Genomic DNA, 27,974 nt, shown 5'->3' with positions numbered 1-27,974 from the left:
AAAGTTTTTTATATAGCGCACACTTGGGTAATTACATGTCCGTCTAGGCGGTTTACAAATCTACATACATAATAAAAACAAACCTGTTAGTCTTAACAGGTTATCAAATCAAAGAGTTAGGTTAAGTAGCAGTATAAATTGATATCAGTTATTGTATTTATAAGCATCATTAAACAGATAGGTTTTTAGCATCTTTTTAAATTCTTTGCGGTTGGGTGTCATACGAATAGAATCAGGAACGGAGTTCCACAGAGTCGGGCCTATAACCGAGAAGGCTCTTTTCCTTGTTAAGGCTAAGCTGGTTGTCCTAACCGATGGAATCTCTAGTAGACATTTGTCTATAGATCGTAAATGTCTTGTAGGTTTTGTATATGTGTAACATACTGCAAATCCATACAGAACTGGGGTTGTAGAGCAGATTGTGAATAATGGTCAAGATTTTATATCTAATACAGTAAGTTATGGGAAGCCAGTGTAAATGTTGTAATATGGGGGTAATGTGTTCTTTTCTTGGTAAATTACTACCACAGAAAATCGGCAGATCCAAAAGAGTCTCACAAAATGGACCACAAATTCCAGAGATATTCATATTTCCTAAGTCTGCATATCCCCCCTCCTGTACGAGAAGAGGTAAGTCGGGTGGAGAAGGTGCTATAAAGCTCAGAGAAGCCTCAACTGAAGCCTCATGCGGGGTTCTTCTCGTCTGGCCTCCAGGTCGAAGTAGATAGTTGTCCATAGTCCCTCTCACTGATGTGGGGACAGCTGGAGAACCAAAAGGCTTCCCTTTGCTTTTCCTTCCCATAATGCCTTACACCCAAAAAAAAAAACCGCTTTAAGGGGCATACTGGCAGCAGTGGGCCACAGGGCTTCCATCTATGAGGCGTCAGCAAGGACCAAATGAAGACTCTCCTCCTTGGGCCAGAAGGAGTAGCAGAGGCAATTCATGCAAGCTCACTTATCTCGCTGGGACATCCACCTTTAAAGCGCCGGCAAGGACTTCAAATGAAGGCCATCCTCCTTGGTTCACATAGAGTAGCAGGGAGTAACAGTGGCAATGCAGGCAAGCTCTGTCAAGCCCTTTTCTTAATTTTTTATTCATCTGGACTATGAGAGAAATCAGGAGAAATGCATAAAGCCTTTGATTCCATGGGGCTGAAAACGTTTCAGTCGCTAGACTGTTCTTTAACAGTAGATGGAAACTCTATTGAATGGGACTGCAAAGAGACTTGCAGAGCTCCCCAACGTTGAACCAGTTTGGATTCACATTGATCCAATGTCCATTCACATGGTTGTAACTGATGACTTACTATGCCTATCTGATTTTGGTTTCCAGAATCAAACAATCAGGTATATTTTCTTTCAAAAATTGCCCACACACATTTTTAAGGCACCCCACCCCCCATCCCTTGTTTTGATGTAGTACATATATACTTGATTGTTTGACTTAACGTTTTTCCTTTTAAGCAGAGATTTATTTATTAACAGCATTTCTATACCGGTATTCATGAGTACATCATATCAGCTTACAAGGAACTTAATGGAAATACAAAAAACAGGGAAGGGGAAACTGGGGAGCAAGAGAGGAGGGGAGTATAATGTACAGGGGGTTACAAAGTAACTAATGTACATAAGAGATGTACAGGATAACAGGAGAGATATATTTATTTAATAGCTTTTATATACTGGCATTAGTGCAAGACATTATGCCGGTTCACATTTTAACAAAATGAGCGGAAAATACATTAAAACAAGGAGATGGGGGAGGGGAAAAACAAAGCCAACTGGGCACCGAGAGTGCAGGTTTGAGAAGAAACAAACAAAATCAAAAGGCAAATTAAGAGACTGAAACTAATTACAACAATTCAGCATGATAATTACAACAGAAAAGGGCATAATATGAAGAGATTACTAAATAATGAAGGGGGAAAAGAAAGATTTATTTAACTTATATAATTTAACTTATGAGAACTAAAGAACCTTATATAAAATATAGAAGAAAAATAACTGAGGTGTACATTAAAAAAGGCTGAAAAGTAAGGTGACTAATGTACATTATGTAATATAACAGAGGATAAATTGATAGGGATAATATATAGGATGCAGGGAAGAGTCTACTGTGGGAGAGAAAAGGGTAACAAGAGGTAAGATGTGATATCTGGGGATAACTAATGTCCATTATATAACAGAAAAATTATTTGAGATATTATATAGAGATATATGAATGCTTTCAAAGCACTGAAGACTACTCCTCTAAATGGTCTACATGAAGAAATCCTTCTGTGGAGACCATGTTCTCTGAGAATGAAGTTTGTTCAGATGGGCTTCATATCCTTGGTTGGAGGCATCTGTGGTGATCATACATTGAAAATGAGTTTTGAAGATGGAATGTTCCACTGGAACATTAAGTGACTGACTTTTCTCATGAGGAGAAATGTACATGGTGTAATATGAACTATTGTTGCCATATGGCCTAACATTTTCATGAAGAAATGGGTCAAAACTTTCCTTTATTTAGAAAGAGTTAGATCATGTATTCTGTTATGGCACGCTCTTATGAAGTCTATTAGATGTCAGTTGAGTATCAGATATTGGGAAATTGATGATGAATTCTATGGATTAAAGGATATTTATTGTGCAGAGAGTGGAGGCATGTCCTTTCTGAAGAGTACTGCTGGATATGAGCCTATCATCCAGGAAGGAAATAAACATTTTTCTTCTTTAAATAAGTAGAGACTACTGCGAGGCACTTTGTCAACAGCCTGTGTGCCAAGAGGGAAAACATGATACTAATGATGCTTGTTTACTGTGACGAAACAGATAAATTTCCTGCGAGCCTTGAGGATTAAGATGTGTGAGTATTTTTCAGGCCCAGAGTGGTCAGCCATTTGTTCATTTTCAGATGAGGAAGGATGGATCCTAAAGAGTTCATCCTTCACTCTTCCTCCTTCGGGTGTTTGTTGAAGTCCAAGATGTGACAGACCATCGGTTTTCTTCAGAATGAGAAAGTACTTGGGAGTAGAATTCTGTGTTTTTGTGGTATTGGGTCTGGCTCTTCTACATTTGCTACTACAAGCAACGCTGACAGCTCCTGCTTAAGGAGTTTTTGCTGTTATACATTCATATAAATTCTTTGGGGGATTGTTAGGCAGCAAGGTTTTGACATTTAAATATCCCTGCTGTATGACCTTTAATACCCAATGGTTTGAAATACTGATGCTGTGTCCACACTGGAAGACTGCTCAAATCTAACCTGCCACCTCATTGAATACCATCTGTTAGCAAAGTGTATTTTCTCCTAGTAGCCAAAAGACTTATAAATAGGGTCAAGGAGGGGGAAATAAAACTGCTGGTTTCAGTGGACAGTTTGGATGTCACCGCACTGTTTGAAACATCACAGGAGAAACAGTGACTATAGGAAATTGAAAGCAACTTGGTATTAAAGCTTTATTTCCAGAAATGTTGAATGTTTTATGGACAAAGAATTAATGTTTTTCCTGACCTCTCTGGGACAACTCAGGAGATTAGGAGGAAGTTTGTGCTGCTTGAAAATCAGGTTCTGGAGATTAAAAAAAATAAATAAAAAAGCATTAAAAGTTTCCTTGCAAATGTGTTATTCCCTTTCAAGGTAAAAAGTTATGATCCTTCTCAACTACAAAATTGACTTAAGTATAGAATATCAAGTTAAAATCACTGTTTGAAAGTTCTCTGTGTTCTACAACATGATCTAATTATTGCTAGGTCTATAACACGGGGTAAAGGTAAATGTCATTTTTTCTTTTATAAAATTTTCTTTTTTTACTCTGATTCCCTCATAAGCGACTGATATCATGGTATCTCTTTTGCTTGTTTTTGCCATATGATGATTTTGTTAAGGATGCATGTGATTTTTATTCAATGCTTACATGATACATTGTATTGAAAACGTAAAAATAAAACTTTTTTTTAAAAAGGGAATGTTGCTTCTTATTAGGAGGAATCCCCATAGAAATGCTATTTAGATTCTGAAAGATTTAAGGTTTTTGACTGGCTGGCACCAATATCTATTTTTCAGTATGGAAGGCATTGGTGAAACTTCAGTGACTAGGAGTAAAGGAGTCAGTTCTGAGCACAGAGTCATCGATTTCTGCAGGGCCTACCTTGGCACCAAAGAACACAGCTTCTTTCCCCTCTTTAATTATGGGGGGGGGGGGGGGGGAGGAGGGGGGGGAGTGTTTGCACGCAGACTTCCCTGTGTTATGGCATTAGCATGAGAGGATTCTAGGCCTTTGTGCTTTAGGATTTAGACCTTCAGCTGGTGATTTTCTCTTTGCAGCTACAAAGTTTGAGAATTAAAAAAATTCTGTGTGAAACTTCTGAATGGGAGATATTTGAGTTCGAACAGTGCAATCCCAAACAATGAAACCAGTGATTGAAGAGATCCACTAGAACAGGGCTTACCAATCTGTGTCAGGACCCCAAATAGGGTCACAAATGCCTCAAATTGTCAGCACTTTTCAGGTGTCAGCAGCATTAGAGGAAGAGGGGGGCTGAGAAGCGATCAGCTGGAGGGGGGCAATGTGAGAGAATGGGATGAGAATGAGAGGGGAATGGGGATCGAATGAAAGGGAGGGGATGACAGGAACATCAATTGGGGGTTAGAAGAAGGACTTTGGGGAGAGAGGATCAGCTGGGGGGGATGTGAAATGGACTGGATGGAGTGGAAGTTGCGAGAGGGGGACTTCTGGAGGGCTTATAGGTTGAGAGAGGTGATTAGCCGGGAAAGGTGAGGACCGATTGTTGGAAGGGGACCACACGCCTACTAGTTTTGGTTGTCTTCCGGGGTCATGTGAATTTTCGAATGCTAAAATGGGGTCACACTGGCTAAACGTTTGAGAAGCCCTGCACTAGAAATATCTTGTAGGAACATCTGGAATCTCTTTTGAAGCCCAGTTTCTTGTCTACTGGAAGGAGAGCTGAAGGTAAGAAACTCAGTTATCACAACTTTAAACACTTTGGGCTAGATTTTAAAAGCCCTGCACGCCTATTTTGCATAGGCCACCGGCGCGCGCAAGTCCTGGGGCTTCGTAAAAGGGGCAGGAGGGGGCATGTCGGCAGTCCGGGGTCAGGCGGTCCCGAGTCCCCCGGCACTGCGGCCTGTGCCGGGGGATGCATAGGCGGCGCAAGCAGGCGTAACTTGCACAACAAAAGGTAGGGGGGGACGCGGGAGGGAATGAAGGCAGGCTGCACGGCTCAGCGCGTGCAGGCTGCCAATTTTGTGCAGCCTTGTGCGTGACGACCCTGGATTTTATAAGATACGCGCGGCTACGCACATATCTTATAAAATCCGGCGTACTTTAAGATCTACCTCTTTTTTTTTTTGGATACTCACAAAAAAAATGAAATACTAAATTGAAGACATTAAAGTAGTAACTCCTCAAGCAAAAACACTTTTGCACACATGAAGAAAGACTGAGGAGACTTGCACAGCAATGGGTGTTCTGAATGCACTTGTCTTTCTCTGCACCACTGGATGACATCACCCATTTGAGTGGCCAATTACCATCCTGCATGCTACTGGAGAATGCAAACTGCACAAGTTATTTCAATAAGTATACTTTATGCAAACTTTTAGAAGCTACTACCTGCATTGTTTCTTTTTGAAAATTGGCAAGGGCTAGTGCAAGGACTAGAAGCGTCCATGTACTTTGCACCTTTGTGTGAAAGGGAGGAAGGTGCAAAATAGCACAAGAATATCTGAAAATCAAATGCATGCACACAGTTCTTCTACAGAATTAAACATGCCCATAGAAAAGTCTGTTTCCCCATAGCTAAAACCTCACTCACTGTGGAAGCCACACACGTTTAGCAGCATTTCAGAAGAGCAATTTTTAGTTAGATCATTTTACTCAGTAAATATTTTTGAAAACTGCCCTGTAAATCCACAATTCTTAGAAAAAAAATACCTTCTCTATTTATACTAGCTAGGTATTCATAAATTAAATATGATTTCAGACTGCACCTTCAGTCTAGAAAGGATGTGAAGAATGAATATGGACCGGGTACTCATGGTTTTGCTAATAAAAACAAATTTATACAAATATAATTCATACACAAAGCAAACTCAATTGCAACAAGGTCTACCATACCTGACAGTTTTCAGTAACTCAATCTTGGTGGATAAGTCTTTGAGTTTGTTTCTAACAGATGATTCTAAATTTCTTTCTAAGTCTTTAATAATTTCCTTCGAGGTCTCCATTTCTTTCTGCATTAAGAGAACAAAATGTGAAATACTAATAAAGCAAAAAGGGTGCTTTTTAAACACAATTACAGCATTCTAAATATAGGTTTATAGAAAAAAAATGAAATTCATAGTAATGAAAAATTAGATCCAAACAATGTAAGAATTTTGTATGTTCTCCCCACTTAAATCAAGATTGCAGAATTTAAGTACTAAAACATTTACTTGACAAAAATGCTTCAAGCTCTCCTGTCATTTATACTGTACTTGCTAAAAGTTAGTTTCATATTTCTGCAGTTTTCATATTTTAATCAAGTATCTCATTCATATCAAATGAAAAGGCTTTAGGATACCTACTAATTGCCATTTCTATAGTGCTACTAGACAAACTGTGTTGTTCAGAATCACAAAAAACTTAAAATCCATGGAGTTTAAAATCTAGTCCAGACAGTCAAGACAAATAGATCCCAGGAAATGAATTTATAAATAAAAACATTAAAGTCAGTGTTTAAGATGTAAAAGCAACCTCAAAAATATGGGTTTTAGGCTGGATTTTAATGTGGCTAGTAAAGGGGTATGATGCGCCAACTCAGGGAAACTGTTCCAAGCATATGGTGCAAAGAGAAAAGAAAGCGCAGTTGCTTACCTGTAACAGGTGTTCTGGGACAGCAGGATGTTAAGTCCACACATGGGTAACATCGGATGGAGCCCAGCATAGAAAATTTCTCAAAGTTTCTAGAAGCTTTGACCAGCAGACTGAGCATGCCCAGCCTTCTACTATCCGTGTGTCCACTCAAGGTCCCCCTTCAGTCTCGTAACAAAAATACGAGCGAAAAATAAAAATAAACCGGAGGAGAACCCTTCACCATGGGGAGGCGGGCATGATTCCTGAGGACTAACATCCTGCTGTCCTAGGAGAATACATGTTACAGGTAAGCAACTGCGCTTTCTTCTAGGACAAGCAGGACGCTAATCCTCACATGTGGGTGAGTACCAAGCTCCAGACTGTCCGAATGAACAGAAGAGACCAATAACGATCAAACAAGGTGCCAACAGACAACTGTGATGCTGTTGGTCAGCTGAGGACAACTGGTTCCCACAAACACAGACAGGAAGAGTTGGGTTCAAGTCTGGAACAGGGTGTGCAGGACATATTAACCAAAAGCACCGTCCTGATGTCAGTCTTTGTCTAAAAACAGTAATGAGCCGCAAGCGTATGAAGGGAACTCCAGGTTGCGGCTTGGCAAATTTCGACAGGGACTGCATGCAAATAAGCCACAGACATTGCCATAGCCTGCACAGAGTGAGCCTTTACTCTGCCAGTGAGTGGAAGGCCTGCCTGCGCATAGCAAAAAGCAATGCAATCCGCCTGCCAATTTGATACGGTTTGTTTACCCACCGCCACTCCCAGCCTGTTGAAATCAAAGGATACGAAGATATGGGTGGACTGCCTGTGGCGGCCATGCAGTCTAGGTAGAAAGCCAAGGCCCTCTTGCAGTCTAAGGTATGCAGAGCCCATTCCCCTGAGTAGGAATGAGACCTTGGAAAGAAGGTGGGTAGAACGATGAACTGATTGAGGTGGAAATCAATTACAACCTTGGGAAAAAAATTAGGATGCGTACGCAAGACCACACAATCATGGAAGAACCTCGTGTAAGGCGGGTACAACACCAGAGCCGGCAGCTTATTGTCCCTGCGAGCCAAAGTAATTGCCACCAGAAGTATAGCTTTCCAGGTGAGGAACTTCAGATCACAGGACTGCAGCAGCTCAAAGGGAGAGCGCATGAGTGGTGCCAGGACAACGTTAGGATCCCAGGACGCTACAGGAGGCTGAAAGGAGGGCTTCAGCTGGAGGAGACCTCGCACGAAATGGCCTACACAGATACAGGAGCACCAGCAACATCTCAGTGGTACGTGGTGACAGTGCTAAGGTGGACCCTGACTGAGCTGGTTTGAAGCCCAGATTCGGAAAGGTGCCACAGGTAGTCCCAGCAGCCGAGGGAGGGGGCAGAAGAAGGGATCCAAGTCATGTCCTGCACACCAGATGGGAAACCTCTTCCACTTTAAACTGAAGGACGTCCTGGTGGAAGGCTTCCTAGATGCCACCAGAACCTGGGAGACAGTCAGTGTGCGCCAGAGGCTGAAGGACTACACTCAACATCCATGCAGTCAGTGCCAATACACTAAGGTTTGGATGGCACAGGGTGCCCTGATTCTGGGAGATAATGGAGAACCCTGTGAGACCCCCACTCCAGACTGAAAATCAGAATATTCCCCTTTCGCTTGCACCACAGCAAATCTATCCAGCCTTAACCAAGATATCTGCTCACTCCTTCCAACCTCCTCACATATTTCCAATAGAAGCTCATGATTAACCAAATCAAAGTTGCTAGACATAAAAAAAAAGAAATCAAACAATGATTCAACTCGCTCTCTACATCATAAAGCCATCTTCCTGAACCACCAATAAAACTCAGTGCTATAGCCCCTCCTGACGCCTAACAAACTTATCCAATCCATCAATCTCCATCAAATATGAAGTTAACAGAGACCATACAACTCTAAAACCTTAGCCAGCAAGGAGCTATTTCCTACTGGCTGATAGCTAGCACCTTACCCATAACAGCCTTCTCAAAAAATGGAGTAACCCATTGACTGCTTCAGTTTCTTTGGCATGCAACTTTTACTTAAAAAAATAGACAATTTACTGCAAAATCAGCAATATATTACCAGGCAAGGACTTTATCAGATCAGACAGTTTACAGAGTGACAACCCCCCCCCCCCCCCACCCCCCATAATTCTTTTACTTCCCCACCAGAGTAATATAATATTTAACCTACTTCCATCTAATTTCTCATTCGAACCTTGAACCCTATCACACCCTCCCACTTAATCCAAACTACAGCATTCTTTAATGTTTTTGCTCCAAAGCTCCACAAAACTTCAGGAATAATTTACCCAAATTGTCATTTCCCCCACTTAATGCACTAAACAATAGAGATGTGAATCTGAACTGAAATCGGATCCGATTCTGGTTCCGATTCACATCTCTACTAAACAATCCACTAGGCACATATAAAGAGTTCTTTAGGTTACCGCCCATCCCAACATCTTGGGATCAAAGACTTGAACAGTAGAGAAACTTAAGTGAGATAAGAGTCCTCTGCAATAATATACTAGGGCTCTCATACACGACCGTGTGAAACCATTCGCCTTTCTGCATGTAGTTTTGGGAAAAACATAGGCAACACAATCAGTTGGTTAATGTGGAATGCAGATACCACTAGTGGAAGAAATTTTGATTAAGTGTATAATTCTACTGGGAAAAAAATTGAAGAAACATAGAAATGACGGCAGAAGACGACCAAACGGCCCATCCAGTCTGCCCAGTCTGTTTGCGGTGCGGGTCGTTTGGCCATCCGGCTCACCCACGCCGTCGACTCGTCACAACCGTGGCTGTCGACGCGTTTTTGGTCTCTGCATAGAGGCCTGTCGTGTTTGGGCTTCTTTCCATGCTCCGCGCCCGACCTGGCTGTCACCGGTTCCAGGGACGATGCTCGATCCATTTGTGGGGGCGTCGAGGCGGCCGGTCCCGGTGAAGATCGGGCCTCTGAGGGTGGAGCGTAGGAGCCCTGTCTTTGGTCCAGCAGCGCCATCATCTTCTCGTGGCGCTGACGACATGCTCTGGGGAACATTTTGCTGCACAGCGGGCAGGTCTGCATCGGGTGGTCTGGGCCCAGACACAGATAACAGCGGTCATGTCCATCCGTGATGGACTTGACCTTGCCACAGGGGCACGGTTTAAACCCCGATGGTCATCTTCTTTCTTTCCTACAGTGTTCCTTCATTTTCTAGTGATTTTGTCTTTGTGAAGTTTTTTCTCTTCAGAGCTGAGGAGGTCTGAAGCTCTGCATGCGATCCTGCGCGTGGAAAAAAAGACTGATTAGAGTCTATTCCAGCGGGGGAACTCACGCGCAGGCTCAGAGCAAAGCTCTGATATCACTTTGGAAACTCCGCCTCCCGAGCCTGATTGACAGTTCCCATGACAGCATGGCTAATTCAGCCCTGCTATTGACGGGAAAAGAGTAGGATTAAATGGACAATCTAGTGCCTCAGGGATCTGTAAGACGAGTGACGTAATCAAATTTGCAGATGATACAAAATTGTTCAGAGTAGTTAAATCACAAGCGGATTGTGATAAATTACAGGAAGACCTTGTGAGACTGGAAAAATGGGCATCCAAATGGCAGATGAAATTTAATGTGGACAAGTGCAAGGTGATGCATATAGGGAAACAAAAATTCATGCAAATGCCCGACTCAGGCAGAGTTTCGCCCCGACTGGGGCTGCCTCAGGAGCTAGAAACAATAAATACATAATGTCAATAAAAAACAACAAGACAGACATACAATAATAAATTAAAAAATTAAAAACATTAAAAACAAATCAGACAAATGCATTTATTATTGTATGTCCTACTTGTTATTTTTTATTGACATTATGTATTTGTTTCTAGCCTGAGTCGGGCATTTGCATGATTTTATGAATTTACATCTCCAGCCTAATAAAGCATACACTTGGACTATAGTTGGCCTCTAACCTACTTTGTTGCCCAAAATGCTTTTTTAGATAGCCTTCCCTCCTGTTTTATTAGTCTATAGGGAAACATAATCCATGCTATAGTTACACAATTTAGGTTCCATATTAGGAGCTACCACCAAGAAAGATCTAGGCAACATAGTGGATAACACATTGGTGATTGAAATCATTGGTTCAGTGTGCTGCGGCAGTGAAAAAAGCAAACAGAATGTTGGGAATTAGGAAGGGAATGGTGAATAAAAAGGAAAAATGTCATAATGCCTCTATATCGCTCCATTATTTTTCCCCATATGCATCACCTTGCACTTATCCACATTAAATTTCATCTGCCATTTCGATGTAATTTATCACAATCTGCTTGTGATTTAACTACTCTGAACAATGTTGTATCATCTGCAAATTTGATTACCTCACTCATTTCTTTCCAGATCATTTATAAATATATTGAAAAATAACAATCCCAATACCAATCCCTGGAGCCCTTTTTAAATATTGGGGTTACATTAGCTATCCTCCAGTCTTCAAGGTACAATGGATGATTTTTTTTTTCATTTAAGATTTTATTGAATATTATAACATTTACATCAAAATGATATAAAGAAAATCCAAATAGGAAAATTCAATCACATAACAAATCATATCTAAAACACACTATAGTTTTGGATATCTAGCCCACATCTAGGGGGAGATGAGGAGCAGGTTGTACATGCTTACATTATCTTATGCAACCCTAAACTCTGAAATAGCACTTTTCAATTATTAATCGGAGTCTTATCCCTTAAGAATCATTCCAAATGCATAGGATCCATAAATACAAACTTATTATTTTGGAACATTTCATGGCATTTACAGGGGAATTTAAGAAAAAAAGTTAGCCCCTATATCAAGAACAGATTGCTTATATGTCAAAAATTGTTTTCTACGTGCCTGTGTGGCACGTGACACATCCGGAAAGACCTGAATTTTTTGCCCGCAGAAATTTAAATCTTTCATCTGAAAATATTTAGAAAAGAATTGGTCCTTCACTTGCTTTAATGAAAACGATATAAGCAATGTTGATCTAGAAAGAATATTGTCCATTGAGTCCTCAAAAAAAAAAAAAAAAAAAAAAAAAAAAAAAAAGTAGAGAGCCCAGGACTTTCCAACAAATCTGTGCCCCCTGGTTACACTAGTAATGTTCTTCTCTTAGGTAAATAATATATCTTAGAGATAGTAGGGATTTTCTCAATTTCATAGGATAAGATCTCCACTGCATATTTTTTTATATAGTTCATAAGCTGAAATTAATCTTGATATGGGAAAATTTAATAATCTAAGATTGAAAGATCGTACTTCATTTTCAAGTAATTCAATCCTATTATGCAGTGTGATGTTATCCTTAATGAAGGATATATTAGAAGCCTGTAAATTTGTAACTAATGGATTCAGGTGCATCACAACTTGTTCTACTTTCCAGGTCTTCAAACTTCTCCCTGGTTTCTACAGAGAAAGTATGAATTTTGGAAATAGAACTAGACAATTTCTTATCAATTTTAACATTCAATCTCCAAACATCTAGTAAAGATACATTCACAGGTTCCACTTCAGTATCTACTTCTTCATTAACAGATTCAAAAATCACAGACGGGCATTGAATTTTTCTATTAGTAGTGATCACATTCTCCATATTTATATTTGAAATTATATTCCCCTCTGATATGTTCTCCCCCAAGGATATGCTGGGGGGTACATTTACAGAGGAGTCTATAATCACATTGACTTCATGAATACCTTCACTTGGCTGTACAGGGGGTTGCGAGGACCTGGGACTTAAGGAAACTCCCAATGAGAAGCTACCTTCTATACTGTCCCTTACACTGGACTCACCAATATGAATTATATGGGAGTCCATGGATCCTAATCTTCTCTATATTGGAGTCACAGGCGATGAGGTATAGTTCTTAGATTTTCGCTTCTTACCCATAATAAGATAGTAAGAAAGAAAGAAAAGAAATAATTTTTTACCTAGGGATGCGCCCCCTTGGCTGTGTGCCAGCAGCTGCACGCCGCAGGGCCCTTGATTTTAAATAGTCCTGCGGGCGCCTGGCAATGTAGTCATGGCAAGTACCGCCCCCTCGGTCTGGGCCTTACCGCTCCTCGACCAGGAGTGTTCTCTTTTCTCTGTAGCCTCAGTGGCACTGAAGTAGAGGGTCTCTCAGCACACCAACCACTTCCTCCTCTTCACAACGTTTTTGTAGTGAGATAATGTAGCTCGTTGTGCATTGGGATTAACTTATTTTTCTGTGGTAATTGAAGTCTCCCATTATTATCGCACTACCAATTTGGTTAGCTTCCCTAATTTCTCTTAGCATTTCACTGTCAGTCTCACCATCTTGACCAGGTGGACGGTAGTATACTCCTATCACTAGTCTTCCCCGACATACAAGGGATTTCTACCCATAAAGATTCAATTTTGTATTTAGTATAATGCAGGATGTTTATCCGTTTGGACTCTATGCCATCCCGGACATAAAGTGCCACACCACCTCCCGGGTGCTTCTCTGTCATTGCGATATAATTTGTACCCCAGTATAGCACTGTCCCATTGGTTGTCCTCCTTCCACCATGTCTCTGAGATGCCAATTAAGTCTCATCATTCACTGCTATACATTCTAATTCTCCCATCTTACTTCTTAGACTTCTGGCATTAGCATTGGAGAAATTACTTACCTGAATTTCATTTTCTTTAGTGTAGACAGATGGACTCAGGACCAATGGGTATAGTGCACTCCTGATAGCAGGTGGAGACTGATCAGATTTCAATCTGATGTCAGCCCTAGTACATATACCCCTGCAGGAAGTGCAGCTTTTCAGTATTCTCCTTGAAAAGCATTGTAGATATATGTGTGACTAATTTGAATGACTTGTATAACTTCATAACTTGATTAACTTGAGCTGGTTGAATTGGCTATAGCTGGAGACCGCCAGTGCCCTCAACCGGAAAACGTCGACACCCGGTAGGATGGGTGTCCTAGATGAAGGAACGCATGGCTTACCCTTGAGTCACTCGAGCATTCCAGAGTAACAGCAGCCATGGGTGGAATGCTGAGTCCATCTGTCTACACTAAGGAAAACGAAAATATCAGGTAAGTAATTTCTCCATTTCCTAGCATGTAGCAGATGGACTCAGGACCAATGGGATGTATAAAAGCTACTCCCGAGCTGGGTGGGAGGCTGTCCGTGACACACTTAGTACTGCCCTTGCAAATGCTGTGTCCTCCCGAGCCTGAACATCCAGGCGGTAAAACCTGGAGAAGGTGTGGATGGAGGACCATGTCGCCACCCTGCAAATCTCGGCGGGTGACATCTTGTTTTCTGCCCAGGACACTGCCTGGGCTCTAGTAGAATGGGCCTTGACTTGTAGCAGTGGCGGCTTGCCTGCCTGCCTCTAAGTAGGCCGCCTTGATGACTTCTTTGATCCAGCGGGCTATGGTTGCTCGTGCGGCCGCTTCCCCTTGCCTCTTCCCGCTATGAAGGACGAATAGGTGGCCGACATTTCCAAGTATCTGGATAGGAGTCTGCCGATGTTGAGGTGGCGTAGATTTCAAACCTCTTCTGAATTCTTATGTTCATCTGGCAATGGTAGCGAGATAGTTTAGTTGATATGGAAATGGGACACCATTTTGGGTAGGAACGATGGAACTGTGCGTAACTGGATGGTTCCCGGGGTGCGCCTGAGGAACAGCTCCCGGCAGGATAGTGCTTGTAGCTTGGATATACGATGGGCTGAGCAAACTGCCAGCAGGAAGACTGTCTTCAATGTTAGTAGTCAGAGAGACAAGCCGCAAAGAGGTCTGAAAGGGACTCCTAAGAAATCCAGGACCAGGTTGAGGTTCTAAAGAGGTACCGGCCACTTTAGATGGGGGTCGGTTGTGCTTGACTCCTTTTAGGAAGCGTGAAAGATCCGGGTGAAAGGCTATAGTGTCGCCCTCAGATCCGTAGCATGACAGTGCGGCCACCTGTACCTTGATGGAGTTGAGGGACAATCCCTTCAGTAGGCCGTTCTGTAGGAATTCCAAGATTGCAGGAATTTTGACTGAGCTTGCTATGATGTCGTGATCCTCGCACCAGGCTTCGAATATTCTCCAAATCCTTATGTATGTTAGAGATGTAGAGAACTTGCACACTCTGATTAGGGTGTCAATTACAGCCCGAGTATCCACTCTCTCAGGTGAGCCCTCTCAATGGCCAGACCTTAAGAGAACCGAGCCGGATCCTAGTGGAGGATCAGCCCTTGTTGGAGCAGGTCTCTGTATGGAGGTAGTGGCAGGGGAGTCCCTGTCAGTAGTCTTTGCATGTTTGCATACCACGGTCTTCTTGGCCAGTTTGGGGCCACAAGAAGTACTGGTCCCCTGTGTAGTCTGATCTTGTGAATGATTGTGCCTAATAGGGGCCACGGCAGGAAAGCATACAACAGAGTCTCCTGTGGCCAGGTCTGCACCTGGGTGTCGATCCCCTGGGACTGAGGTTCCTGCCTGCGACTGAAGTAACTGGGCACTTGGGCGTTGGACCGGTTTGCCAGAAGGTCCATGGTTGGTGTTCAACGGTTCACTATCAGTTGGAATGCTGCAGTCGATAGCTTCCATTCTCCTAGATCTAGATTTTCTCTGCTTAGGTAGTCTGCCGTGATGTTGTCTTCCCCAGCGATGTGGACAGCCGAGATCTCCTGGAGGTTCCCTTCCACCCACGACATTAGGGGGTCTATCTCCAGAGACACCTGATGGCTTCTGGTTCCTCCCTTACGGTTGATGTAGGCCACTGTTGTGGCGTTGTCCGACATTACTCTGATCGCTTTGTTTCGGAGTCTGTGACCAAACCATAGGCAGGCTAATCTGACTGCCCGGGCTTCTAGGCGATTGATTGATGTTCCATCCAGACTCTTCTGCGTTCCACTGCCCCAGGGCGGTTAGCTCTTTGCAGTGTGCGCCCCATCCTCGTAGGCTGACATCCATGGTGAGCAGGATCCAGGTCAGTGAGGATAATCTTGTTCCCTGGCTCAGGTGGTAGTCTTGTAGCCACCATCGCAGTTGGGTCAGAACTCTGCCCGGGAGCTGTAGACGTACGGTGTAGTTCTGAGACAGTGGATTCCATCGCGATAGGAGGGAGCACTGTAGGGGTTTCATGTGAGCTCGTGCCCATGGTACTACCTCCAGAGTGGATGCCATGAGCCCGAGGACTTGTAGGTAATCCCACACGGTGGGGCGAGGTTCGTTCAGCAAGGTTTGCAACTGGTTTCTCAGTTTTAACCTCCTTGTCTGTGTTAGGATGACCTTGCCTTCTTTGGTGTCGAAGCGGACTCCTAAGTATTCTAGAGACTGTGAGGGTTACACACAGCTCTTGTTTGTGTTGACCACCCATCCGAGGCTCTCCAGTAGAGTTTTGACTCTGTTGGTTGCCTGGTGACTTTCCTCTGGGGATTTTGCCCTGATCAGCCAATCGTCTAGGTAAGAGTGTATGAGGATCCCTTCCTTCCTCAGTGTTGCCACCACCACCACTACGATCTTGGTGAACATCCGGGGTGCTGTGGCTAGCCCGAAGGGTAATGCCCGGAACTGGTAGTGACTGTCCAGGATTTTGAAAGGTAGGAAGCGCTGATGATCTTGATGAATCTGAATGTGTAGGATGCTTTCGACAGATCCAGGGATGTGAGAAACTCTTCCGGTTGTATCTCCCTTATTACGGAGCGTAGGGTTTCCATGCGGAAGCGGGGAATCCACAGGTGGCAGTTGACAGACTTGAGGTCCAGGATGGGCCTGAACGTACCCCTCTTTCATGGAGACGATAAAATAAATGGAATAATGTCCAGTATATTTGTTGTGGAGGCACTGGGGTTATGGCCTCTAGGGCCAGTAATCTGCTCAGCATAGCCTCCACTGCCACCCTCTTGTAGGGGTCGTGGCAGGGGGATTCCACAAACTTGTCCGGAGGAAATCCAGGTAGTACCCCTCTCAAATGATGGTTAGGACCCACTTGTCCGTAGTTATCTCGACTCATCTTTGGTAGAATAGGGCAAGTCTGCCCCCTATGGCTTCTTCCTTTGGATGGATCGGCTGATTCGCATTGTGGGGTACGGCTGGGGCCTGGACCCGAGCTGGTTCCCCTCTTACTGTGCCTGTTCCGAAAGGACTGGTTCCTGCCTGTAGGACGAGGCGCTTGATAAGTGTTTCTGTATGGATTGAAGCACTGTGAACCTCTGCCCCTGGAGGATCGGGGGAAGGGTCGCTGGTTTCTCTTATTCCTGTCCTCCGGTAGCCGCGGCAGTGAGGACTCGCCCCATTTGTCAGCTAGTTTCTCTAGTTCGCTGCCGAACAGGAGGGATCCCTTGAAGGGCATCCTTGTGAGTCTCGATTTGGAGGACGCATCGGCCAACCAGCTTCGGAGCCAGAGTTGCCTCCTGGCTGCCACAGCTGACGACACTCCTCTAGCTGCGGTGCGCACTAGGTCAGAAGCAGCATCCGCGAGGAATGATACAGCTGGTTCCATGGCTTCCCCAGGGGTGTTGCTCCTGGTCTGTGATAGGCAAGCACGTGTTACCACATTGCAGCAGGCGGATATCTGTAGGGACATTGCGGCAACGTCAAAGGACTGTTTAAGGATAGACTCCAGATGTCTGTCTTGGGCATCTTTGAGTGCCGCGCCTCCTTCCACTGGGATAGTAGTGTGCTTCGAGACTGCACAGACCTTGGCATCCACCTTTGGGCATGTCAGAAGGTCTTTGGCTGCCAGGTCCAGAAGATACATGGCTGCCATAGCCCATCCCCCTTTGAACGAAGACTCTGGAGCAATCCATTCCAGGTCAATTAGCTGTTGGACGGCTTGTAACAGAGGGAAATGTCGGGAGGTGTGACAGTCCCTCTAGCAAGGGATTCGTCTTAGGCTCCCCCGAGGCACTTGTGCCCGGGATAGCAAGCTCCTTCAGGCTGCAGGTGACCAGGTCTGGAAGCTCGTCCTTGGTGAAGAAGCATCTCATGGTACGCTGAGGCTCTGTCCCCGGGGAGGGGTCCCCCTCCAGGGGCTATGACTCCTCCTCCGAGATGTCAGTGTCCCTGTACGTGGGACTTCTGGGTGGTGGATTCACTTCCCTGGGCCTAGAGGGGCCTGGAGCATAGAGGTCCTCTGGTGAAGGCTGACACTGTGATATTGGAGGCTCTGTCTGCATGTGAATGAAGGTGTGCAGACCTTTGAAAAATTCCACCCAGGAGATAGATGCTGGGTCCAAGCTAGGGGGTACTGTGTCCCTGGGGGGCTTGTTTGAGGAGGTGTCCCGCTGTGAATTGCTAGGTCCGGAGTACTTAATGGGGAGCCAGTACTCAGGCCCGGATGGGACTGGCCCTAGGCTTGATCCCCCAGGGCCTCCTATCACTGGATACACAGGGTGTCTGCCTCTTCGTGTTGTGCGGCTCTGATGTGGCATGCTGGGCAGAAGCCCTGAACTTTGAGCTCCTTTTCTGGCGGTGCCATGGATATAGGCGCGTAAAATCTCTTGTGCGCCTAGGGTGCGCGCACAAGAGACGTTGTGCATACAGGTCGAGACTGCGGACAGGGCGAACAGGGCCAAAATGGCGACTGCGACCACACGGGCAATATGGCGACTGCCTTGGGGTGTCTTCATGTGGGAGGAGCCTTGGATCCAACCAGGGCCTAGCCCTGCTAGGGCGGATCAACCCGGAGGCACAGGTCCCAGCCGGTGACCTGTGCCACTCTGAGCTTCGGAGCCCGGAGTCTTTAAACAAGATTTCTACCTTGTCTCTGCGCTTCCCGGTTTCGTTCCGGGCGGTCTCCAGCTGCGGGGGGGGGGGGGGGGGGGGACAAATACCTTCACCGCCGTGCTCAAGTTTGCACCCGCTGCCTCTCAGCCGCGCCCGAAATCGGGGGCTAGGTCCCTGCCGAGGGTCGGCCACCGGACCGAGGCTCACCTCCGAGAGACCACGGAAATCACCTCGGGAATTCTCAACTGGGGAGGGACCCAAGGGTGTCACCGCAGGAGAGCGGGGCTCGTTGTTGAGGTAAGCTTTCTTATTTTGGGTTTTCTCTGTTAAATTTTGCTCTAACACTGGAGAGTGTGCAGGTAGTTCCTAACTGCTATGGAGACAGAAAATACTGAAGAGCTGTACTTCCTGCAGGGGTATATGTACTAGGGCTGACGTCAGATTGAAATCTGATCAGTCTCCAACTGCTTGCAGGAGTACACTATACCCATTGGTCCTGAGTCCATCTGCTACACACTAGGAAAAACAAACATTTCAAAGTTTGTTTTTTGTTTGTATTTTCATTCTGCTTTTTAATTGATAGGGATAAGTTAGAATTTTTTAGCTCAGCTGATTGTATAGTTACAGGCACTTGGACTACTTTTCTTATAATTGGAACCTCACTGTCGGGATGCCCTAATTCTAATGCATCATTAGTATCCTTTGAAGATATCTCTCTCCAAACCATGCGCTGCTGAGTGACTGTCTGCTTTCCCCTTTGTTCTAGTTTAAAAGCTGCTCTCTCTCCTTTTTAAAGGTTAGCGCCAGCAGTCTGGTTCCACCCTGGTTAAGGTGGAGCTCATCCCTTCGGAAGAGACTCCCCCTTCCCTAATAGGTTCCCCAATTCCTAACAAAACTGAATCCCTCTTTGCACCATAGTCTCATCCATGCATTGAGACTCCAGAGCTCTGCCTGCCTCTGGTGACCTGCGCGTGGAACAGAGAGCATTTCAGAGAATGCTACCCTAGAGGTTCTGGATTTAAGCTTTCTACCTAAGAGTCTAAATTTGGCTTCCAGAACCTCCCTCCCACATGTACCATGACAGCCGGCTCCTCCCCAGCACTGTGTAAAATCCTATCTAGGTGATGCGTGAGGTCCGCCACCTTCGCACCAGGTAGGCATGTTACCAGGCGATCCTCACGCCCACCAGCCACCCAGCTGTCTACATTCCTAATAATCGAATCACCAACTATGACGGCCGACCTAACCCTTCCCTCCTGGGCAGCAGGCCTTGGGGAGATATCCTCTGTGCGAAAGGACAATGCATCACCTGGAGAGCAGGTCCTTGCCTCAGGATCCTTTCCTGCTGCATCAGGTTCATGCTCTCCAATCATGAGACCTTCTTTCTCCAAGGCAGCACCAGGGCTGCCAGTCTGAAGTTGGCTACTATGTCCCTGAAGGTCTCATCTCAAAAAAGATATAGTTGCTATGGAGAAGGTACAGAGAAGGGCAACCAAAATGATAAAGGGGATGGAACAGATCCCTAATGAGGAAAGGCTGAAGAGGTTAGGGCTGTTCAGCTTGGAGAAGAGACGGCTGAGGGGGGATATGATAGAACGAGTAGATGTGAATCTGTTATTTACACTTTCAAATAATAGAAGGACTACGGGGCATTCCATGAAGTTAGCAAGTAGCACATTTAAGACTAAGCAGAGAAAATTATTTCACTCAATGCACAATAAAGCTCTCGAATTTGTTGCCAGAGGATGTGGTTAGTGCAGCTGGGTTCAAAAAAGGTTTGGATAAGTTCTTGGAGAAGTCCATTAACTGCTATTAATCAAGTTGACTTAGGGAATAGCCACTGCTATTAACTGCATCAGTAGCATGGGATCTTCTTAGTGTTTGGGTAATTGCCAGGTTCTTGTGGCCTGGTTTGACCTCTGTTGGAAAACAGGATGCTGGGCTTGATGGACCCTTGGTCTGACCCAGCATGGCAATTTCTTATATTCTTAAAGGGAATGTGAATACAACGAAAATGTTATAATGCCTCTATCGCTCTATGGTGAGCGCACACATTGAATACTGTGTACAATTCTGGTCGCCGCATCTCAAAAAAGATATAGTTGCAATGGAGAAGGTACAGAGAAGGGCGACCAAAATGATAAAGGGGATGGAACAGCTCCCCTATGAGGAAAGACTTAAGAGGTTAAGACTGTTCAAGCTTGGAGAAAAGACAGCTGAGGGCGGATAAGAAAATTATTCCTTACCTGCTAATTTTCGTTCCTGTAGTACTACGGATCAGTCCAGACTGTGGGTTATGCTCCCAGTCCAGCAGGTGGAGTCAGAAGCAAAAACTCGAGGGGGGGTCTATATGACATCACCCCCTGTGCCTCAATCCTCAGTAACTAAACTTAAAAAGCCAAAGAGAAGAGACAGAGGGATCAAGAACAACACTTGTTCAACAATCATGAACAAAGATTAAACTGATAAAAAACAACTCACAAAAACGGAACTTGTCCAACTGAACTGTGTAAACAGAGAGCCCTGGAGCCCCAGGGTGAGTTTAGAAGAAAGAATAGGAGTGACGAGCAGAGGCTTATCCCAAATACAACCCTTAATTATCAGGGAGGGCGTCTGGACTGATCCGTAGTACTACAGGAACGAAAATTAGCAGGTAAGGGATAATTTTCTTTTCCCTGTACGTACAAGGATCAGTCCAGACTGTGGGATGTACCAAAGCTTCCCTACTCCGGGTGGGCCGATAACAGCCCTGCTCTCAAGACACTATCTCCAAAGGAACCGAAACCCGGAGCCCGAACATCTAAACGATAGTGTCTAGAGAAAGTATGTAGCGATTTCCAGGTGGCCGCTCTACAAATTTCTTGAGCAGACACCAACGAACTTTCTGCCCAGGACGCAGCCTGCGCCCGAAGGGAATGTGCCTTAACCCCAAGTGGTGGTTGGCGCCCTTTCCCTATATATGCAGCCGCAATTGCACCCTTCAACCATCGAGCGATGGTTGTTTTAGAAGCCATCTGACCCCTCCTGGGGCCTGACCATAGAACAAAAAGATGATCCGTAAGACGGAAATCATTGGTGGACGCCAAGTACTGCATGAGACATCTTTTAACATCCAAGCTGCGGAGCTGTCTGGAATCTGACAGCGAGAAAGGAGGAAGTTCTACCGACTGGTTCAAATGGAAAGAGGAGACCACCTTTGGTAGAAAAGAGGGAACCGTCCTTAGGGAAATACCGTCATCAGAAATACGGAGGTAAGGTTCTCGGCAGGACAAAGCTTGGAGTTCCGAAATACGACGAGCTGAACTTATGGCTACGAGGAAGACAGTCTTGAGAGTGAGGTCTTTGATGGTGGCCACACGTAAGGGCTCAAACGGAAGACCTACAAGAGCCTCGAGTACCAAATTAAGACTCCAAGAGGGACAGGGCGACCTGGAAGGAGGATTCAACTGCCGTACGCCCCTAAGAAAACGGAGTATATCTGGGTGAGAGGAGAGTGGAGAAAGTATCCCCGTCTGCAGCAAGGCTCCCAACGCTGCCACCTGTACCCGAAGGGAGTTATATGCAAGACCCATGTCAAGGCCAGCTTGTAAGAAAGCTAAGACTTGAACCACAGAGGCGTTACCTGGTACAATATCACGAACCACACACCAATCCTCAAAAACTTTCCAAACTCTGACGTAAGTGACAGAGGTGGATGTCTTTCTAGACCGTAATAGAGTAGAGATGACTGCCTCCGGATATCCTTGGCGTCTCAACTTGCGCCTCTCAAAAGCCAGGCCGCAAGACAGAAGCGATGTGCCTCCTCTAAATATATGGGACCTTGTCTGAGAAGACTAGGAAGATGACTGAAGCAAATCGGCCCGTCGCGAACTAGATGAAGTAGGTCCGCGGAACCATGGTCTCCTCGGCCATTCCGGGGCTACCAGAATAACCGGTCCTGTGTGATCCTCTATGCGACGAAGCACTAGGGGCCACGGAGGAAAGACAAAGAAGTATCTTTCTGGGCCACGGGAGGACCAGGGCATCTACGCCTTCCGCCCCGTGTTCTCGCCTGCGGCTGAAGAAACGAGTGGCCTTTGCGTTCTTGGCTGTGGCCATGAGATCTACGTGAGGAAGACCCCAACGATCTTGTATCAGAATCATCGCTTCTCTGGAGAGCTCCCACTCTCCCGGATCCAGACGTTGTCGGCTGAGAAAATCCGCCTGAACGTTGTCTACGCCTGCGATGTGAGAGGCCGCTAACCGAAACAAGTGTTGTTCCGCCCACTGCATTAGCCGTTCCGCTTCCCATGCAACCAGGTGACTCCTTGTGCCTCCCTGCCGGTTGATGTAGGATACCGTGGTTGCATTGTCCAAGAGAATCCTGACCGCTTTTTGACGGACAAGGGGAAGGAACCCCTGTAAGGCGAGGCGAACGGCCCTTGTCTCCAACTGATTGATCGGCCACTGTCTCTGTGCGTCCAAATGCCTTGAATGGAGCTCGACTGACATACCGCTCCCCAACCCGTGAGGCTGGCATCTGTGGTTACCACCAACCAATCCGGAGTCTCCAGAGATACTCCCTGGGCCAGATTTTGGGAATCCAACCACCAACGGAGACTGAGCCGAGCTGCCGGTGGAAGTGGAAGAACCGCACTGTAATCTCGAGAAACTGGTTTCCAACGGGATAGCGGAGACTTCTGTAGAGGCCGAAGATGCGCAAAGGCCCACGGAACGAGATCGATCGTGGAGGCCATAGTCCCCAGCACCTGTAGGTAATCCCAGGCTGTTGGGACTTGGAGTGTCAAGAACCAGCAGACCTGTTCTCTCAATGCTTGCGCTCGCTCTGGACTAAGAACACTTTTCCCTCTCTCGTGTTGAAGTGAGCGCCCAGAAAATCCAACGACTGAGAAGGCGTAAAATGGCTTTTGTCGTAGTTGATTATCCAGCCCAGCGACTGAAGGAGGGATACTACCCGTTCCACTGCAAGGATCCCCTGCCTTCGGGACTTTGACCGAATAAGCCAGTCGTCGAGATACGGGTGAACCAAGATTCCTTCTCGAAGGGCCGCAGCGACTACTACCATTACCTTCGTAAAGACTCCGAGGAGCTGTTGCAAGACCAAAAGGTAGCGCCTTGAATTGGAAATGCTGTCCCAGGATCTTGAAATGGAGAAAACGTTGGAAATCCGGATGGATCGGAATATGGTGGTACGCCTCCGTCAAGTCCAAAGAAGCGAGAAATTCCCCTCGATGGACCGCCGCTAAAACCGATCTGAGCGTTTCCATGCGGAAGCGAGGAACCCGGAGTGCCCTGTTGACAGTCTTGAGATCCAGAATGGGCCGGAAGGATCCCTCCTTCTTGGGAACTACAAAATAAATGGAGTAGTGACCTCGACCCAGCTCAGTGACGGACACTGGTCTTATCGCTCCTAAAGCACGCAGTCGCTGGAGTCTGACGGACGGCTTGCTGTTTGGGGGAGAACCGCAAGGAGAGAAAAGAAATCTGTCTCTGGGGGCGCGGACAAAATCCAACGCGTAACCTTGTCTTAGGATGTCCAAGACCCACTGGTCCGACGTGATTAGAACCCACTCCCTGTAAAAGGGAGAGCAGGCCCCCCACCCGCGGGGTCAGCTCGTGGGCTAACTTGGCATCATTGCGATGGCTTAGAGGTTGAGCGGGTCGCTGTAGCCTCTTTACCTGTCCGCCAACCCCAAAAGGACCGATTCCAGCCTTGTGAGCGATAAGAAGGAGTCCTTGACGCTGGTTGTTGTCTGTTTGTCCGAGCGCGTCGCTGGTTCCGGGATCGGTTTCTGGAGAAACTAAACGATCTAGCTGAACGAGGCCTGTCCTCTGGAAGCTTATGCACCGCATTCTCATTCAGGGACTTGATTATCTGATCCAAATCCTCACCAAAGAGGAACTTTCCCTTGAAAGGCAAAGACCCCAGACGTGTCTTGGACGAAGAGTCCGCTGACCAGTTACGGAGCCACAGAAGACGGCGGGCCAAAACTGCTGCAACCATCGACCGAGAGAGAACTCTAAGAAGGTCATACAGTGCGTCGGCACCATAAGCAATCACGGACTCTAACCTATCTGCCTGTTGAGCCTCAGGAGTAGGGAGGTCCTGCGAGGTGAGTAGTTGCTGAACCCAACGTAAGCCCGCCCTCTGCGCAAGAGCGGTGCAAATAGCCGCTCGTACTCAGAGAGCCGAAACCTCAAAAATTCTCTTCAGAAAAACTTCCAACTTCCTATCCTGTAGGTCCTTCAAGGCCGTACCGCCCGTGACAGGGATGGTGGTGCTTTAAGTCACCGCAGAGACCACAGAATCCACTGCCGGTACCTTTAGGAGGTCCAGAAAATCCACCGGAAGAGGATATAGTTTTTCCATAGCTCTGCTGACCCTGAGAGAGGCCTCTGGAGTATCCCATTCCCTAGAAATCAGTTGTAAGAAACTGGGGTGTGTAGGGAACGCTTTAGCCATGGGACGAAGACCCGCAAGGAGGGGGTCTCCCTTCTTAATCTTGGGGTCTGAAGGAGTTGGATCGGGGGGGGGGGGGGGGGTCAATGTCCATCTCCTGGAGAATATATGGAATGAGACCCTCCAACTCCTCTAATTGGAAGATGCGAAGTACCCGTGGATAGTCTCCTTCAACCTGAACTGAAAAAGAGTAGGATCATCCCCTAGTGGGTCTTGAATCACATTTCCCTGTGGGATAACCGGAGAGGTCCGTGGTGGACCCGTGGGAGGCTTAGAAGGAATCGGAGTAGAAACTATAGGATGGTTCACACCCTGTGCCGAAGGTGCCCCTAGAGAGGGATCCAAAAGTGGTATCTTGGCAGGAGGAGGACCCGAGGTCGAAGCTAGGGGCTGACTGCAGCTCTGTAAAAAAGCGCGATGCATTAAAACCACAAACTCCGGGGAAAATCCTGGCAAACCTGGAGGAAACCCTCCCAGAGGTTCCCCTACCTTAAATTGCTCTCCTGAGCCGACCGTAGGTGTTGAAACGGCAGCTTGTCGAGGAACTGGGTCCCCCAGCTCCTCACAGTCTGAAGCGCCAGTTTCCTCCTCAGAAAATAAAATGGCCGCCGTTCCCGCGCTCAGCGGGAACGGGGCTTGCTGCTGACGAGAAGTGCCGTCTTCCACTTGGTGTCCTGTGCCTTCCCCCGATGGCGTGCTAACTTTTTCGGTGGGTTTACAGCCGGAGCACAGCCCCTCAGAGAGGCGGCTCCCCAAACGCCCACAGGAAACACAAGTCAACGTCCGCGACATGAGGGAGAAACTCCTTCCCTTGGGGAGGCAGGAACCAGACAGCGTGGCAGAGAACTGAAAAAGGTTGTAGGTATTAGCAAAAAATTGTAAGACACCCTCCCTCCTCCTACCGAAACAAGCACTGCCGGGGAAAGGACCTCCCAGAAGGCGGCAGCCCCGCGGAATGGCGCGTTGCGGAGCCGCGGGTAGGAGAGCCGGGAGGGGGGTGTTCAAACGTGACAGGAAAATTAGCATGAAACGCCGCCCTCCAGTGCCGCCAGAAGGGGCAAGAGGTGAAATTTACTGTCTCTGTAATAAAAAACTTAAACACTTACCCCAAAGAAAAGAGAAGAATAAAAAAGGGAAAGTGAAAACAGAAAACAGTAAGCCAACAAGGTCCTGTCAAAAAATTACCAGACAAAAGTCTGAAATAAAAGCTATATTAAATTAAAATATTAAAACTAAATACTACTTTTTTTTTTCTTGATCCCTCAAAAGAAACAGGAAAAGGCCTAACACCTAGAAAACCTGTGCTGGGGACTGTTCAGTCCCCTGCTCACACCTACTGGAGTCAGAAGATACTGAGGATTGAGGCACAGGGGGTGACGTCATATAGACCCCCCGCTTGAGTTTTTGCTTCTGACTCCACCTGCTGGACTGGGAGCATAACCCACAGTCTGGACTGATCCTTGTACGTACAGGGAACATAGAGGTGTTTAAAATCATGAGAGGTCTAGAACGTGTAAATGTGAATCTGTTATTTACTCTTTCGGATAATAGAAAGACTAGGGGGCACTCCATGAAGTTAGCATGTGGCACATTTAAAACTAATCGGAGAAAGTTCTTTTTCACTCAATGCACAATAAAGCTCTGGAATTTGTTGCCAGGGGATGTGGTTAGTGCAGTTAGTGTAGCTGGGTTTAAAAAAAGGATTGGATAAGTTCTCCATTACCTGCTATTAAGTTGACTTAGAAAATAGCCACTGCTATTACTAGCATGGGATAGACAGTTTTGGGGTACTTGCCAGGTACTTATAAGCCTGGATGTGCTACTGTTGGAAACAGGATGCTGGGCTTGGACCCTTGGTCTGACCCAGTATGGCATATGTTCTTAGCTATATACACGTTTGTTTTCTTGTGCATTAGCACCAATGGAATTACTTTTTCAAAGCCTTGAAAATTTCCATTTATTCCTGATCATTTGTTATATGATCTCAGTCTCTCAGGCCTTCTTAAATGACATTTTTACATAAGAAATGTAACACTTACCCTGCGCCAGTAAGAGGAGCAAACCACCCTGCACCCAACCATGCTATTCACTCCTACAATACCACTAAAATCCTAACATTAAACCAAGTATGCATACAGAGACTGTCCACTCCCAGCACAGCACCTTCTTTCAAGAGGAGTCCTGCAAGGAAAGTCAAACTTGCCTGTGAATAAATACCATACCAGCACTCCCCAGTTTCCTCCTTCATTCCACACACCTGAAAGTCAGAGTTCAGCTGTTCTATCTGAGATGCTAAAACTTTACAATTCTGGAGGGCAACATCTCTCTCTGCCTTGAGCTTTTCTTCCTCTTCCATCAGTTTCTGGTCCTGTTTTGCTTTCACCATGTTAACATACTCTGAAGATGTCAATCTTTCCCTAGTTTGGAAACAATTTTAGGAATAGTCATGAGTAAATCAGGAGTCAATATTTTTGTTATATGTTGCTCAAACATAACATCTTGATAACCATTTTTAAAGAACCCAGACAAAATAAAAAAGCAAATAAGAATTATAAGGTCCATGAATACAGCACACCCTACTTATTCTCTGGCTTTACCTTCAATTTCTCTCAACCAAAGATGCCTCTGCTTATCTCATGCTTTTTTCCCCCAATTCTTATGGTTTGGGCCTCTACCATGAAACACTTCCTTACATCCATCACCCTTTCTATGAAGAAATATTTGTGTATGTTATGCGGGATTCTACCCCCTATGAACCTCTTATTGATTAGTCTAGAAATTTCTTTCCTCTAAAACAGGAGTTTTCAACCCAGTCCTCAGGGCATACTTAGCTAGTCAGATTTTAAAGATATCCATGATTAATACACATAATATATTTGTATACAACGGAAGCAGTTCATGCAAATCTCTCATATGCATATTCATAGTGGATATTCTGAAAACTTGACT

The 27,974-nt window shown here is 45.8% G+C and overlaps 1 protein-coding gene across 8 annotated transcripts in view; it reads right to left on the bottom strand.

Annotated features, from left to right (window-relative positions):
• STK31 (serine/threonine kinase 31) overlaps positions 1–27,974 on the bottom strand; it is a 482,717-nt gene that overhangs the window by 328,152 nt on the left and 126,591 nt on the right. For all 8 annotated transcript variants that reach the window (XM_029589101.1, XM_029589104.1, XM_029589105.1 and 5 more), the window contains 2 exons: positions 27,283–27,442; positions 6,126–6,241 (listed from right to left, as the gene is read on the bottom strand). In XM_029589101.1, the coding sequence (XP_029444961.1) occupies positions 6,126–6,241; positions 27,283–27,442 (276 nt within the window). The remainder of the gene's footprint in view (positions 1–6,125; positions 6,242–27,282; positions 27,443–27,974) is intronic.

The sequence above is a fragment of the Rhinatrema bivittatum genome, chromosome 2, assembly GCF_901001135.1.
Source record: "Rhinatrema bivittatum chromosome 2, aRhiBiv1.1, whole genome shotgun sequence".
Taxonomy (NCBI): domain Eukaryota; kingdom Metazoa; phylum Chordata; class Amphibia; order Gymnophiona; family Rhinatrematidae; genus Rhinatrema; species Rhinatrema bivittatum.
This window is presented reverse-complemented; position numbering and strand designations above follow the sequence as displayed.